General features: G+C 49.4%; 6 protein-coding genes across 6 annotated transcripts; 4 read left to right on the plus strand and 2 right to left on the minus strand.

The window, feature by feature from the left end:
* Nucleotides 1-1,759: 1,759 nt before the first annotated feature.
* On the plus strand, nt 1,760-2,251 carry UREG_07523 (uncharacterized protein; the record flags this gene model as incomplete). Its single annotated transcript, XM_002582704.1, has 1 exon — nt 1,760-2,251. The coding sequence occupies one exon, from the start codon at nt 1,760-1,762 to the stop codon at nt 2,249-2,251; it is 492 nt and encodes a 163-aa protein (XP_002582750.1).
* A 3,930-nt stretch (nt 2,252-6,181) lies between these two features.
* On the minus strand, nt 6,182-7,665 carry UREG_07524 (acetate kinase; the record flags this gene model as incomplete). Its single annotated transcript, XM_002582705.1, has 5 exons — nt 6,182-6,607; nt 6,671-6,743; nt 6,799-6,861; nt 6,923-7,237; nt 7,289-7,665. The coding sequence occupies 5 exons, from the start codon at nt 7,663-7,665 to the stop codon at nt 6,182-6,184; spliced, it is 1,254 nt and encodes a 417-aa protein (XP_002582751.1).
* Nucleotides 7,666-7,996: 331 nt separating this feature from the next.
* On the plus strand, nt 7,997-10,827 carry UREG_07525 (uncharacterized protein; the record flags this gene model as incomplete). The annotated part of the gene is made up of 8 exons (XM_002582706.1): nt 7,997-8,159; nt 8,216-8,290; nt 8,353-8,587; nt 8,638-8,790; nt 8,845-9,154; nt 9,215-9,835; nt 9,902-10,727; nt 10,790-10,827. The coding sequence occupies 8 exons, from the start codon at nt 7,997-7,999 to the stop codon at nt 10,825-10,827; spliced, it is 2,421 nt and encodes an 806-aa protein (XP_002582752.1).
* A 385-nt stretch (nt 10,828-11,212) lies between these two features.
* UREG_07526 (40S ribosomal protein S7) lies at nt 11,213-12,177 on the plus strand (the record flags this gene model as incomplete). Its single annotated transcript, XM_002582707.1, has 3 exons — nt 11,213-11,368; nt 11,606-11,688; nt 11,811-12,177. The coding sequence occupies 3 exons, from the start codon at nt 11,213-11,215 to the stop codon at nt 12,175-12,177; spliced, it is 606 nt and encodes a 201-aa protein (XP_002582753.1).
* Nucleotides 12,178-12,736: 559 nt separating this feature from the next.
* Nucleotides 12,737-14,430, minus strand: UREG_07527 (uncharacterized protein; the record flags this gene model as incomplete). The annotated part of the gene is made up of 3 exons (XM_002582708.1): nt 12,737-13,443; nt 13,548-13,939; nt 14,171-14,430. 3 exons carry the CDS (start codon nt 14,428-14,430, stop codon nt 12,737-12,739), a joined length of 1,359 nt encoding a protein of 452 aa, XP_002582754.1.
* A 328-nt stretch (nt 14,431-14,758) lies between these two features.
* UREG_07528 (uncharacterized protein) lies at nt 14,759-15,882 on the plus strand (the record flags this gene model as incomplete). The annotated part of the gene is made up of 2 exons (XM_002582709.1): nt 14,759-14,977; nt 15,043-15,882. 2 exons carry the CDS (start codon nt 14,759-14,761, stop codon nt 15,880-15,882), a joined length of 1,059 nt encoding a protein of 352 aa, XP_002582755.1.
* Between the last annotated feature and the right edge of the window lie 511 nt (nt 15,883-16,393).

The raw sequence follows: 16,393 nt of genomic DNA on the forward strand, positions 1-16,393 counted from the left end.
CTCTCTACTCCAGAAGTATCTGCAACCATTAGAGTCTCGAGAACTGGAAAATCTCATACTGCCCGGATAAGGTTTTAAACAAATAGACGCAATGCATCCTGCCTTGCGAAAGTTATGCAGCCTTGAATAAGCACTTATAGCAAGCTGGGTCGATACCCGAAACAAAATCATGGCGAGTCTTTTTTTTTGCAATTTTGACTGGCGATGAATTCCTTGTCCACAGCCAATCTGCTGTTGTCCCTTTCTTTTCTTTTTCATCCCATGCTATTAGAAAAAATACACAGCGCGTGATGGGTTGGGGCCAATGACCGTTATCCTCTTTCATCTTAATTAGCTCTCGCGAGGGTGATTCTAGCTTGTTTTCTAGGCCTTCCACTGGGTGGATCAGGATGGGCGCTATCCAGAGAATGGGAGTGCTAGTCCTGTGTTTCAGGGTTGCTGAGGGAAGCCAGGGGGGAGTTCCCTCGTCAGACGGCCGTTAGGGCTGCTTGTCTGATATTATCAGCACTAGTAAGCAATCACCAAGATTTTCAACACCAGCCACCAACCTTTCTCGACTGTATCGCCCACACGCACGTCTCGATGATGATCGTGCTTCTGACACAGTGGTCGAGTGCGCAGCCGCATGTTTGATTGAGGGCAAATGCAGAACAAAGCCCTGGGTGCAGTCAACAGTTGGGATGGGAGTTCTTTGTTGGTGGTGAACGCAGTAATTACCAATCCTGGTATTTGGTATCCGGGAGTGTGGCCCTAGTAATATTGAATCCTACCCACCCATGTTCAGGACCGTCATTTACGGTATTGCCAGAGTTGACTTTCGCTCTCGAAAAATCATGCCAATTTACCTTCCGCATCGGATTGGCATCTTCAACGCCAACCACATCTAGACTTCAACTTCAAACTCCAAGAGGAATTTCTTCCAAGAAGGTTGGGACGTCGATCTAGCACGGCGACCTGCTGTTCCTGCGTCACGAATGGCGGGTCAGTTTGGTTGGGAATCCACTGATTGACTGCCGCTTCGTCGCCCGCCACCATCGCAAACGGGATGGGCACAGGAAGAGAGCATTGAGGACACAGTCAATGCAATTTCACACCAGCCAGTCATGTTGTGGCTCTGTTTCTTGTTATCACTGCTGCGACTTCGTATTTGCAAAGCTCTCCAGAAGCGGCAGCTAGCCACGGAACGCCTTTCACACGGAAGCCACCCGCTGGTTCCCTTTGGTCAATCGCGAATCACCGTCAAGATCTGAATCAAGGAGCGGATATGAACCGAAACGTCATCCATCTGTTCAAACGGTAGTGCCGATTGACCCAGCAATCTGCTACGAATCTCAGATGATCCGCTCGGACCAGTCCAGCTGCGTCTGCGTTGGAAGGGAGTGTCATGGTGCTCTCGTAATTCTTCGCCGTTGAAATGGAATTGCGAGACTTCGAAATATTGCCCATGAGTTATATTATCTTACCACTTGACGCACCCGGTGGTGCAGGGATGACACAGTTAACACGTGGCTTATGCATGATCTCGCCTTGACAGAGTTCTGCAAAAAGTCAGCTTCGACGAGCAAGAAAAGTCCCACCGCGCGGGCTTTGACGCGCCCCCGTTGAGATTGGTGGTTCAGCCTCACCAACAACCGTCCCACGTCGATGCTCGAACTGTCGCATGTTTCCAGCGTTCTCTATCTGCGCTGAAAATTGGGTATGGGCTGACTATCGAAATTGCAACTCTGGTTTTCCGGGGTCATACGCATACCAAACAACGATGCAACCCACCCCCTGCTTCAATCAACCTATAACACGCCCTGAGTCAGAAGACCACGACTTTGTTTCCGTTCATTTTAGGCAACCTCGCCCAGCCCATTTCAGCACGCCCTGCTGCGATTGTGCCATCCAACTCGGCGCGAACCGACTGCCCACTCCCGCCGTGGAGGTTGGTGACACAACAAGCCGGCGATCCACGCGGAATAATCACGTGGGGGAGTGGGTCGGGGGCACCAAGCGAAGCCAGGCCCGCCAATCAGCAGCGCGCACTGCCCCTGGCTGCACCGCGGGCGGCTGTGGTCCCCTTTCGGCTCCACGACGCAGCGCCCTATCAGCGGAAAAGATCGCTGGCTCTGAACCCACCATCGCACGTCTAGAAACCCAAGAGAAGCTCTTTCGGCATGTGCCCCATCCTCAACCCATGGCCGTCGCACAGGGAACATGGACACGAATTATTATTTTCTCCTTCTTCCCATATCGACACCCTACATAACTGCGGGAATCTTTTCTTTCGTTTCCTGCCTGTTGACCGGATGGCCCTCCAGGCGCGCGGCACGGATGCAAAGCCAAGCTCATCATCACACGTGCCATCCCTCAAAATCATGCTTGTCTTCCACGTTGCTCTAAGACTCCAGTCCAAAACATCGTGGCGCACATGCACGCCAACTTGGTGATTCGAAAGCTCAGAGGAGGGCCGGAAATAACTTCCACTCAACAATAATGCCAAAAGTGTCCCAAAGCTTCAAGAAGCCATGGTCTGAAACACATCGTCAAGCCCGAAAATCTAGACCGAATCTTCCGAGATGGCCAGCCTAATAACTCCTCCAATAAATAATCGGTTGTCGTTGGAGGGAGATTGAAAGCCGTCGTCAATCGATACGATATCCATCAGATCATCAAGGGAGACGATCCTCCCCCATTATTCCCCATATCGCCACTTCTCCCGTAAAGCTCGACGCTGTAAGATTCTGATCCATGGTTTCCTGAACAGGATCAAGCATGTTTCAATTCCCCAGTAGAGTTTCCTCAGATCGACGCATGTGAGAAGATGCCTCTTTCGCCAGGTACTCTGCCAGCCGAAGTTTGTTTCTCCCCCTTCACACCAATGCTGTTGGGTCCCTAATTTCTTGAGGCTCTCTCGGCCCCCTTCCAAAGTCTTGCGTGAGGCTTGATATCAGCTTTCCACAAGTCTTGGCGGCCAAGCTTTTGCTGCTTGAAAAGGTCTAGAATTCCAACAGTCCAGACTCAACCTGATACCAACGAAACTGGGGCATTCTCGCATGATTTCATCTGGAACATGCGTCATCAAACGCGTGCGTGAAAAAAGAAGCTGCTCTTCGACACAATTGCCGTTTGTCGCGTAATCAAGAAGTGCCCTTTCCATTTGTCTGAAGACCATACGCATGGACGCTCAGGCAAACCTTTGGGAAATTTTGCAGGCGTCAATCATTTCAATTCATTTGCAGTTGCAGGATTCAGGAAGATTGAGATTTGATCCTCCGATCCTGATTTCGAGACGACATGTCCTGCGATGATGGATCAAGCGTGATGAAGGACGTAGAAATTTCTCCAATCTAATCCTGAAGGGAGCCAGGATGACCTTTGAAACAACATCCATTTGCAATTGGCTCATAATGTGAGAAACGGACGGATCGTCCAGGCTCCCAGTTATCCCAGCGGCCTCGGCCTGCAATTCAATGTGATGACACCATTCACCTTCTCCATCCTTGACATTAAAATAGATCAGTCCTCCGTAGAGCTGAGTTGTGACTAAATATTACAGTGCGGACATCCATGTCATGCTGAAAGTGGTACCCGTAGGGCTAGAGACCGCACTGCATGCGGTAGGCGATTACTTTGTCTAGAGTAAGTTACGGGTTATAGAGAACCGATTGCAAAACCCAACACGATGTAATCAGCCTACTGGATCGAGAACGAGATCCTGCCATCCTGGCGATAGTTCGGAACCCGCCGGACTTGATGACCCCATTTCCACCTGGAAAGGACTGGAATACATCGTATTTCAAACATACTGTTATGACGGCGTTGGGACACGGGTGGTTCGATGGCTCAAGGTATTTGGCCTGTACGGAGTATGTGCATCTCCTGAGGGGTTGTCTGGATCGTTGAATCAAGCTAGAATGCCGCCTCACAACAGGAACTGACGGAAGGCTTGCGGTGTTATCTTTTCTCTTGATGTTAACTGGTGCAGGGCCGAAAATCTCCTTGGTAAGCTCACGATATCAGCAATATGATTCCACCCTTGGGTCTGGACGCGGGAACGGTTTGATTGACTTCCGCGTGGGCGAGCTCCCATCCCCGATGGGGTGGTTGTTGGAATGGGGCCGGGAGACACCAAGGCTGACTATCACAAGTTGCTTTTTTTGCAAGATGGAAATATTTCCTCACAGCGGAATTGCTCAGCAAACGTGCCAGCCCAGAATGCGCCTTGAATGCCCGATTTGGCTTCTGCTGTTGGCACACCAACAGGCGATCTTGTTGCCATCAGAATCCGCCTGGGGGGGATATTTCTTTTAGTGGCGCGGCCCGTCTATTCCGAGCAGCCCCCAAAACCAATCAATGACATCACCGTGGCTCGCTCATTTTGCTCAAAACGCGACCATTTGAGGCGAAGGCAGAGATGTGCTGGTTAGGGAGCGCTCGGGAAGGAAGCTGGTTTCGCTCCTGGTGGGGATTCGATGGATTTGGGATTCGATAGACCGAATTGGCGATCGGCTGGGAAGCGAAGTGGCAACTGAAAGTTCGGGAACTACCAAAAGGGGGGGGGCCTCAAACTCATTTAGTTACTGGTCGTTTGCTTAGAGGTCGAAAGGAGAAACCGTTTTCGACTCTCGCTGGATTGATAGTCGAGCTCCCCGAATTCCCCGAGCAGGGTTCTTCTCAGAACGCGTTCCTGTTGTTGGCTTCCGCCTGGCTGGGACGATCGCGGGCCACTTTCCACCCCTAGCCAGGGTTCTTTTCACATCCCCGTCCCGTATATCTGAATTCTGACCAAACTCATAGGACCAACCTGGTTCACTCTTGACGCGGCATGTTTTTCTTTTTTTTTCTTTTTTGGCTTTTGCGGGCGATTCCCGGAATATCCCCGACTCGACTGGAGGACTGCACGGCGGCGGAGACTCGATCAACTATAACCAGTGCGCTGGGACGAAGCCCGGGCCCTGTTCATTTCACATTTCCTGTGCCGCGTGCGGGTAAAAAAACAAGAGGCGCCTATGGTCGCTTAATTCTACATGTCGAATTTGATCTGTGGCGTGATAATATGATGTGAATCATGTATATCCCAAGGTCTGATTTGACGCTCAGTTGACAGGGTTGGTATCCAAGTCGATCTGGCGATGATACCAGCCTGCTTGATCCCTTGTGATGTGCTGTGATCTGTCGATTCCTGAGAAATCCTTGAAATACACTGGATCAAGCCCGTTTTGAACGCCCTTTTTTCTTTTCTGACCTTTGTCGATCGGATCGTTTGCTTTATTCTGTGATTGGTTTGACCTCTCCAGCTGGGAGAAATAAAGAAATCAACAAACGGGAGCCATCGTTTTTCACTCTCAATTGTGCCCTTCTAGTCGAGAAAGTTTCGATCGACTCTTGTGTGGAAGTGATGCCTCTGTTTTCTGGTCAGTCTACGGAAGATCATACACACCGTTTAACAAGCTGTTGGTTTGAGGATGCCGTTCTTTATGTGGCATAAAGAACAGGAGGGGTTCTCGCAGGCCTAACGACGCATGCGCCACATTCCTGTTGCAGCAAGCCAAATTTTTCGAAATTGTTTGCCTGCAACACTTGATTGCTACTCGGTCAGCGGCGTGATCTCCATATATCCCGAATTCGATCCACACCACAGCCAGCGGCTGGGCGCATGGTGCAGAATTGGATCCGAGCCGTGTCTTTGTGTACTCCCAGGCGATGATGTCCCCAAATATGGAAACACGGAGGGGTATCGAAACTTGATTTATGCACGTATTCTTTTGAAACTCGATCTTGCGTATGTGCTCCCTTCAAGCACGGAAGTCGTGCATAGAGTTTACAAACGACGCTCAATGGACAAAGACTCCGAATACCTGGGGAAAACAACATCGGCCACTAACTACGTCATGAAAGGCCGGCAGGGTCGTTGAGAAGGGATCTCACATAGATGTGCGGAGTATTGCACGGGTCTATTCTCATTTCTGATACGTGCTAATGAATATTTCCAAGACTGTTCATACGCAAAAAGCAATTTTCTGAAGAGACTGGCATAAAAAACACGGCGTATTCCGTCCAAGCCCAATACCTGATAGATGTATTATCTGAACTACGCTTCCGTTTCTGGGCGATTCGCAACTGTTGGTTAACGTCCCAGTCAAGGGGGTTTACTAACGCATTGGTAGGCCATCTCAAACTGCCCGGGAGATCATTGTTAGCATAAGAGAACAATGGAGAAACGGAACCTGGGATCTGATACCTCTTCATCAGTTTGGCAAACTAATACCGCCGGTTTTTGGCCAGATTTTGCAGACATATCAGTCACAGTATGTGCATCATCAGCGATATCTTTCGAGTTTGCTTGCTGGTTAATCAAAAATCCGAGACATCGGCATTTTTCTGCAATGGCCTTTCGAAGGATTGCGCTCTTCTCCCCAATACCACCTGCAAATACTACCGCGTCAACCACTCCGTCTAGTTTAACAAAATAGCTTCCGATGAAGCCAACGATGCGGTCGACGAATATATCAAATGCTAGCCTGTGCATGTCCGTTTCGGGACTTTCTGTCGCTATTTTGGAAAAATCGGTTGAGCCCGTAAGAGCCTTCCAACCAGCTTGTTTGTTTAGGATCTCTTCGGCCTGAAATCCACATGTAAGTGACATGCGGGCGACATTGAACAATGCATTTCTCGGAGGTCATACCTGTGTGAGGCGCATATCCTTGGTGCTTGACGAGCTCAATTTAGACGCTTCGGATGTATAGTGAAATACCAGCCTAAAAGATGTCAGTCTATGAACGGATGGCCTTTTTCCAGAGTTAGAATACTTACGTTGGGTCAATGTCTCCGCTGCGTGTGGCTCCCGGTAGTCCAGCAAGAGGCGTAAGGCCCATTCTACCACATAACGTTAATCGCTGACCACCACCTTTGGGCAAGCCGATGACGGATTGCTCACGAAGTATCTATCGGTTTTCCAGCCCTAATGGCACATAGAGATGCGCCACTACCGAGATGGAGGGCGATGATGTTCGTCGAGTCCAGGGGTTTTTTAAGGAACTCTGCGACGGAGCGCGCGATGAATTTATAACTAATGCCATGGAAACCGTACTTTCGCAGCCAATTCGACCTGGCAACGTCCTGGCGAACGGGATATGTCTTGATATAGTCTGGGAGTGACTGGTGAAAGGTTGTATCGAAATATGCCACGCTTTTCGCGTTTGGAATTTCATTGAGACATGTTCGGATGATGTCCAAAGATGCCGTATTGTGTCTATTCGTGTATAAGCAAAGCAAGCCTAAGAATTTAGCTCTGTATACCTACAGGGGAGCAAGGTCCTGCAGCGCTTCGAGGTAGCCAAATGTGTCGGTGGTAATCACCGCCTCATGCTTGAAGTCACCGCCATGCACAACCCGATGGCAGATGTAGGCAATGTCATCCTTTTTGCCAGCTATTTCCAGTTCAGAGTCATTGAGGAAATGTGTCAGAAGGTATTTGAATGCGTTCTGCGGAGTGTCTATTTGCTCCTCGATTTCTTTGCTCTGTTTGGTGTCGCCGTGCGCATACTTGAAGACCCGTGGCGGTGCAGTGATTCCAGCCACTTTGGCGGTTGCGATTTTCCTTGGCGGGTTTTCGCGGTTGAAGATGGTGACGCCCACCGACGACGTGCCGGCGTTGATTGCAAGAATTGCTTCTCCCATGATGGAAAAATATCCTTTGGATTCCTCGCCATAGCCTCTATACAATGTGTTTTGCGTCGTTCAAATACGCTTCAAGATCCCCGGATCGATGCACTTACCGTCCTGGTTTCCAACTTTGTGATGTCAGCAGCTATGGATTGTGACGTCGAACTGCGTGATTGAATGCCTGCCAATCAACGAATCCGTTGGTTGAAATGATGGCTACAATTGTTTGCTTGTGTAGAGAGTCAATTGCTCTCTATATCTGCTCTGTCTTAGTCCTTCATCTCAAGCCAGACGACGTCTACGGTTGAAACTATAGGCCAAGCTTCCTGCTTGAATTGGAGCCAAAATGCCTGGAGAAGTTATTGATAAGCCAAATCCGAAGCCTTTGCCTTCTCACCTTCCCGAGTCTCTCGATGAGTTGGGGATTCAGCTGGACGTGAGACCGTTAGACAAAAATGCCATTGATTCCCTGGCCAAGTTCCGTCGGGCTGCGAACTATATCGCGGCAGGTGAGCTTCATGGGCAGCCTTAATTTAGCTTTACTGCTGAAGCTAATGATACCAAGCGATGATATTTCTCCGAGACAATGCGTATTTAAAACGCAAGTTGACTTTTGACGATATCAAGCCCCGGTTGTTGGGTATGTGGGAGACGCACTCCGCCCAAATCTGATAGTGATACCAATACTTATTGTGTTAAAAGGTCACTGGGGAACCTGTCCCGGTATAAATTTTGTTTATTCTCACCTCAGCTATCTGATCTGCGAATATGACCTTGATATGCTGGCTGTTATCGGCCCTGGCCATGGAGCGCCCGCAATCCTGGCTTCTCTTTGGTTAGAAAGATCTCTGGAAAAATTCTACCCCGATTATTCACGAGATACGAGTGGCCTTACCAAATTAATTACGACGTTTAGCACCACGGGTGGTTTTCCAAGGTTAGCCCTACGTTTATGCAGAAGCCGACCGTGTATGCTAACTGTAGCAGTCACATCAATGCGGAAACTCCAGGTGCAATACATGAGGGGGGCGAACTTGGCTATGCTTTGGCGGTCTCCTTCGGTGCGGTAATGGACAAGCCAGACATGATCGTTACTTGCATCGTAGGAGATGGCGAGGCTGAGAGTGGGCCATGTACCGCGTAAGTTTTCACACCAAAATCGAATTATGGAAAAGGATTCTAACAATAGAAAAGGAGTTGGCATTCCTACAAATTTATTGATCCTGCAGAGTCTGGTGCGGTAATACCAATTCTCCATCTCAATGGATTCAAAATAAGCGAGCGCACGATATACGGGTGCATGGATGATAAGGAACTTCTTGCGCTATTCTCGGGTTTCGGCTATCAACCTGTAATTGTTGGGGATCTAGATAATATTGACTCCGAATTTAACAGCGCGCTACGTTGGACTGTGACCGAGATACGAAAGATCCAAAAAGCCGCACGGTCCGGTAATCCGATTGTCAAACCGCGATGGCCCATGATTATTCTTCGGACGCCAAAGGTAGGCCCCGTTCTAGGATAGTCAACTGCTACGTCTTCCCAAGCCTAACTCGTGTCCTAGGGTTGGACGGGCCCGAAAAAAATTCACGGAAAAATCGTGGAAGGCTCCTTTCACGCGCATCAAGTTCCTCTTCCCGCTGCAAAGAAGGACGACGAAGAATTAAACGCATTACAAGATTGGTTGTCATCCTATCGCCCAAATGAACTCTTTCAAGAGAATGGGGACATGATTGAGGAGATTAAGACCATCCTCCCGAAAGAACATTCAAAAAGGATGGGCCAGCGACCGGAAGCCTACAAGGAACTAGCAACAGTTAACTTACCGGACTGGAAGCAGTTTGCTGCAGAAAAAGGTTCAAATGAGAGTTCAATGAAAACTATAGGGGGTCTCATTGACAAATTGTTTGTGGACAACCCCCATAGTGCGCGGTTATTCAGTCCAGATGAACTTGAAAGCAATAAACTTGATCAAGCCCTGGCTCATACAAATCGAAACTTTCAATGTGATCAATTCTCCAATGCAAAAGGTGGCCGAGTCATTGAAGTGCTCAGCGAGCATATGTGTCAAGGGTTCCTTCAAGGGTACACTCTGACAGGAAGGCTTGGTATCTTTCCATCATATGAAAGTTTCCTTGGAATTATTCATACCATGATGGTGCAGTATTCCAAGTTCAATAAAATGGTAAGCGCCCAACCTCGCTCACTGTGCACATTGAAGCGATTAAACTAACCCTCCTATTAATATCAGGCCCGGGAAACAACATGGCATAGGGACTTATACAGCCTGAACTATATCGAGACGAGTACATGGACTCGTCAAGAGCATAACGGGTTTTCCCACCAGAATCCATCATTCATTGGGGCTGTGATGAATCTAAAACCGGACTATGCGCGCGTCTACCTTCCACCAGACGCGAATACGTTTCTTTCCACATTGTCTCATTGCTTGAAGTCAAAGAATTACGTTAACCTAATGATTGGGTCTAAACAGCCCACGCCCGTTTACTTGAGCCCCGAAGAAGCAGAAAATCACTGTCGAGCAGGAGGCTCCGTGTGGAAATTCGCCAGCACAGATGATGGCTTGGACCCGGATGTCACTATCGTCGGGATTGGAACAGAACTTACGTTCGAAGTTATCCAAGCCGCGTCTATATTGAGGAAGCGCGTCCCGGAACTACGTGTTCGCGTGGTCAACGTGACAGATCTCATGATCCTTGGAGTGGAAAACAGACATCCACATTCCCTTTCTGATGAGGCATTCGATGCGCTCTTCACCCCAGATCTACCTGTACACTTCAACTACCACGGCTATGAGACCGAGTTGAAGGGGTTATTGTTTGGAAGGCCAAAACTGCAACGTGTGAGCATCGCTTCATACAAGGAAGAAGGCAGCACTACAACGCCGTTTAATATGATGTTGGTCAATGGAGTTTCGCGCTTCCATGTTGCCAAAGCCGCCGTCAGGGGAGGCTCAGTTCGAAATGAGAGAGTGAGGCTTAGGCAGCAGGAGCTCGTCACTGCTTTTGATCATGAGATCCATGCAACTTCCAAGTATATCCTCGAGAACCAGAAAGGTAAGACTCCCTAGGTTGTGTTAGTTCACATACTGGGATACCTACTAACGATCTCTTTTCAGACCCAGATGATATGTATGATATGCCCAAATTCGACTAGGCGTAGATATTTGAGAAGTAATATAATAGGAATAAAATGAGTGTTTTAGCTGTACGAAGTGCATATTCCGACTTCTTCTTCCTTCACTGTAATGTCTTGGTAATACCCACGTGACCACACCTTAAGCGCATCACACTAGCGCCTCGACTCGCGCCTAACCACAAGCAGTAAGGGCCGGATTCGGCTAAGCGAGGGTCCACGAACAGCAAACACAAAACTGTTGCTGCGATCAGACAGCACGGCGCAATTTCGACCTCGACGGCTTGAACACCGACCAGCTCTTTCAACCCTTCGTCCAGCCAACCTCCGCCGAGCCCGTTAACGACACCAGGGAAAGCAACAGCGAAGCGCTTGTGCTGTTCTTCCCCATATCGTTTCTGTCACCATGGCTGCCCTCAACAAGATCGCTGCCAACAGCCCGTCCCGGCAAAACCCTTCAGAGCTTGAGACTGCTTTGGCCAATGCTCTTAGCGATTTGGAAACCAACACCCCAGATTTGAAGGCTGCTCTGCGCCCATTGCAGTTTGTGTCTGCTCGCGAGGTAAGGAATCGATACCTTGTTGAAATTCTGCGTGGAAGCGGCAATGGAAGGAGAGTCAACCATTACTTTGGGAGATGGCGAGTGGCCGGGCTACTGATGGCTTAATGGGGATACTGTGGACGTGCCGTGAGAGAGAGAGGAAAGAGGTGGAACTGGAATTGGGACAATGCGCTTTACACTTGAAGTTCCGTTGATTTATTTTGGCTCCCGGGCTGACGGTATATGTGGTATCATTAGATCGAAGTTGGTCACGGAAAGAAGGCCGTCGTCATCTTCGTCCCAGTTCCTCTCCTGCAGGGATTCCACAAGGTCCAACAGCGGTATGTGTATTCGCGCCATTTCAGATCCTATTTCAAATTTTGCGGCGCCAGTCTCGCCGAATCACACAAGGATAGGCTTATCGGGTTTTCGAGTATTCAAGCTAACACATTCGCAAATCCAGTCTCACCCGTGAGCTTGAGAAGAAATTCTCTGACCGCCAAGTCATCATCATTGCTTCTCGCCGCATTCTCCCCCGTCCCAAGAGATCCAACCGCTCCCGCACCAAGTTGACCCAGAAGCGCCCACGATCCCGCACTCTCACCGCCGTCCACGACGCCATCCTTACCGATATCGTGTACCCAGTTGAGATTGTTGGCAAGCGTCTCCGAACAAAAGAAGATGGCAGCAAGGTCCTCAAGGTCATCCTCCACGAGAAGGAGCGTGGTGGTGTTGACCACCGTCTCGATGCATATGGCGAGGTCTACCGCAGATTGACGGGCCGTGGTGTCGGTTTCGAGTTCCCTCAAAGCAGCGCTGTGGAATACTAGATGGTTGTTCTCTTCCATTTTGTGCTTTTCCGCTTAGCTGTTTTATAATTGGGGGGGGAGAGCGAGCTTGGGTTGAATACCTTATCTGTGGATGAAGAACGTCGGATAGGGTGCAATAAAAAGGTTGGAACTACATGACAATACATGGAGCACGGTTCTAGTTACGGAGATATCTTACCCTTTCTTCTACTTCCCTTTCGCATCCCGTGACCGGTTGTTCTATATGTATTGTCGGCATACTACTTACTGTATTGAAATGCATTGACGAGTCCAACGTACAATGTCAAGAAAGGGATTACTGATTAATTCATCTAGACAAGCGTCATCCAATTCTGCTTCCGTTGGTCAAGGCTAATAAGTTCTGTTATCATTTATGGAGTTTTCCAGGACTGCGCGTAGCTCCAAACCTGGGAGCAGCACCAGCAACCAGCTCAAGTATCATGATATATCACCACTACTTATCCTCCCGACTCCCAACACCACCCAATACGCCAGCTCCCTCTTCACCATTTCCACATCTGCCTTCTTAGATTCCGGTCTCGACGAAATATTCAAATCCTCATTCCCCCCTTCTGCCTCCCACTCCAGCCTCACAAAAATCGGGAATCTCAAGCACATCTTCATCCTCGGCCATCCCGCCATCGGCCAAACCATCCAGTGATCCGGGAACCACCTCCATAGCCACCGTGGACCAGTTGCGCCCCTTATCCCACACTTTACCCGCTTCGGCAACCTTTTCTACTCCCGACCTGGATGAGCGTGGATCGGGGGCGGTGCTGGACTGGAGAGCTTCGTCCCACACATCCGTGTTTGCGCCGACCTCGAATTGCGGGCAGAGAATGGTAACTTTGGACGCTACGCGACCGGGTGTTACTGATGGTGTAGCTAGGGTAACCCGTATTTGGTCGAACATGTGGTTTTTCAAGGTCAGGAGTAGTTGAATCGGTTTGAGAGGTTCAAGGGCATCTAGATTGATAGGTGGCGCAGGCGGTAAGGGGACGATGGGCCGGAGATTCGTCAATGGAATGTAACTGATTGCGATGAGGCGGATGCGGAAACGTGTAGATTGGGGTTTTAATTCCGGTTTGACCAATATGTGCTTGCATGCTTTGCATCGTTTGGACCTCTTGGTGCGGAGGAAAACCGGGAGCGGCCGTAGATCAGCAACAAACCGCGTGCCTGGGGGTTGAAATGATCGCTGTTCAGTGGATGCAAGACCATCCCAGCCCTCCGAAGCCATTCTCTGAATCGTGGTGTTTTCTATCCCTGGTGGAGGATATACAGTCCTTCGGATTGTGTAAGTGCTTCGCGCATAACTGGCGGCTTAGATTTGATTTTTTTTGCGCCGCTTCCATGTAACCCGCCTAAACCTGAGGTATACAGAGACATGATACGACTTAGGGCGCTTGGTGAAGAGTATGAACCAATCTCCGGGCCAATTAACGGATCTGTAGGAGAGGAAGAAGTCTCCGTAAGTTGGCTTCGATAGAAGGATTTCAGAGCCGCAAAGCGCGCGTCGTGGTTAAGAGGAGTTTGAGTATCTTCCGAGCTGATTTCGCGCATTCGCCGTTCCTGATGAGCTTCTGGTTCATCTGGTATGTCCTGCAAGGAAGAAAAACTGGATAATGGCGATCTCAATCGGGAGGTCCTTGCTGCTGATTCCCGCCGATTGCTTCCTTGGATAAGAGACGATAGTTGAGCGCGAATGTTCGTTGGTTTTTCAAAATTGATACCAATGTCGAGGGTCGTCCACATGCAGTAGCTGCACGTTAGTATCCATGGCCCATTCTGGGCGCTCCCGCTACCATCTCCGTCTCCGGCAGTAGTTACTTGTAAAGGGGATGTGCATATTGGACAACTGAAGCAATTGCGCGTGCATCTACAAAGCGCAATTAGCTAGTAGTCTTCTCGCACACGGGTCTCTAATTCCAACCTATTTCCTTCGCTCTTCACCATACTACTCGGCGTCTCAAATAAGCAGTGAGGGCAATACCAGCACACAATCTCTTCCGTAATACATCGTGGGCACTTTATTTGGTGGCAGTCTTCGCAGTATAGGAGGTGTTCTGGGGGGTAAAGTGAGTAATTGGCTCGGGGGGATCTAGGGTCGAATGTTTTCTCGTCGCCTTCGTCGTCAGGTTGGGCAAGAGAGAGAGCAGAAAGATCTCTAGACAGTCGGTTTGTGGGTTGCCCTGAGAGAGCCGTCTCAGCGCAAGGGCAGGAGATAAAGGTGTAGGGAAGCGGGCGCGCCATTTTGCGGTCGATGATGGGAACGTCAATGCCTTTTCATGCCAGCTCGATCAGGATCTAGATATCTGTTAGTTTATTGTAGCAGCAGATAAGGGATTCCGGGCTATTACTCTTTATAGTGAATGGGTTCGTCGGGCAAGGTATCGATTGATCTAGTTACCGTCTGCTTATTAGACTTGGACTGTTTTGAAGCTTTGGAGTCCGAAATAAATCATCCACCGACGTCACGTCCCACAACTCAGAGAAGATCAAGCAATTGCTTTTCACAGCTGCTTCACAGTTCCATTGATTAGGGATGTTTCCGTGATCTTTTTTGCCGAACCCACGCTCTATGTCTCTCCGTCCTCGTTTCCCGCTTTCCCTCCCTCGTCGCAGGATCCTTCTCTCGCGGAGCTATGCGGTCCAAGCCCCAGGCAATCCCACGCTAGAAATATTCAATCGCAAAGCGAAATACTTACAAAAAGAGAGAGCGGCAAGAAATGTTGAAGAAAGCCGGAAAGTCGATTACCTCAAAGACGAGGTCGCCTTTCGATTGAGCGAACGGCTGCTGGTGAGTAACTACAGGGGACGGGGCTGTTGACGGAATAATTGGCTAATTGCTGAGTGCTCATTCAGGACATTAAAAGGAACTTCGACAACGTCCTCGATCTTGGAGCGAATAACTGCAATATTGCGCGCGTCCTCACAAAACCCTACATTAACCCAGATCTTCCCGACGCACCTCCCGCCGAACCCATAGCGAAGCGGATATCGAAACTCACCTGCGTGGAAGAGTCGCCCTCAGTCCTATATCGGGACGAATCGTTGCCCTTTAATTCCGAGATATCGATTACTAGAGATGTCATTCCAAGCCTGGAGCAGCTCCCTTACAAGCCGAATACCTTTGATGCTGTTCTATCGTCCCTCTCTATCCACTGGATAAACGACTTGCCCTCGGTGTTAGCACAAGTGAACTCAATCTTAAAACCAGATTGCCCTTTTATTGCGGCAATAGTTGGCGGAGACACGCTCTTTGAGTTGCGCTCCTCGTTACAACTTGCGGATCTCGAACGGAGAGGTGGAGTTAGCCCGCATGTCTCGCCGTTGGCGGATGTTCGAGATGTTGGAAATCTACTGAACAAGGCAGGGTTTAAACTACTAACAGTGGACGTGGAGGATATAGTGGTCGAGTACCCGAATACATTTTCCCTGATGATGGACTTGCAGGCGATGGGGGAAAGCAACGCCATCAAACAACGGGAAGTTGGACCAATGTCCAGGGACGTTTTGCTGGCGAACGAGGCTATATATAGAGCATTATATGAGGAGGAAGGAGAGAAAGGAATACCCGCTACATTCAGGTTCATATTCATGATCGGATGGAAAGAGGGGGCCGGGCAACCTCAACCGTTGGAGCGAGGGAGTGGAGAGTTGAATCTCAAGGATATGCTGGGAGGAGGAAGCTTTGAAAAGTGATGTAGACATTCTTGTATGCTGGCGGTCTGGTTAATATCTCGGACGGTCAACACGATTGATCAGACTAACGGAGGCCCTGGAGGCAACCGGCTTCTTTGTTTGACAACGGAAAAGGAATCTAATACGCTGAATTATTGTAACTCCCAAACCATGAGCTCTCAAACCGTTCTTCGATCCGTCATCACGCGAACAATCGATCCCACCCCAACAGCTTCAACCAGCCGCTCATGCCAGTTCAGCAACACCGCCATCTGCTGTCCACCACCACCCTCACCAAAGTTCCGAGACTGTATTTGCGAGAATCCCCCCGTGCTCTGCGGAGACAAAGAAGCTCGTTTTCCAGGTGAACCGCTCCCACCGCTCGATGACTGCGCCGCCATGCCTCTATACCTATCCACCACAACACCCAACATTAGCAACTCGGAGAACTTCCCCGTAGAGAGTAAACGAGAAACAAAGAAAAGTCTCTGCACATAGAAATACTTCATCAGGAATCACCCCCTCTCACCGC

This window comes from Uncinocarpus reesii, genomic scaffold, assembly GCF_000003515.1.
Source record: "Uncinocarpus reesii 1704 scaffold_5 genomic scaffold, whole genome shotgun sequence".
Taxonomy (NCBI): Eukaryota; Fungi; Ascomycota; class Eurotiomycetes; order Onygenales; family Onygenaceae; genus Uncinocarpus; species Uncinocarpus reesii.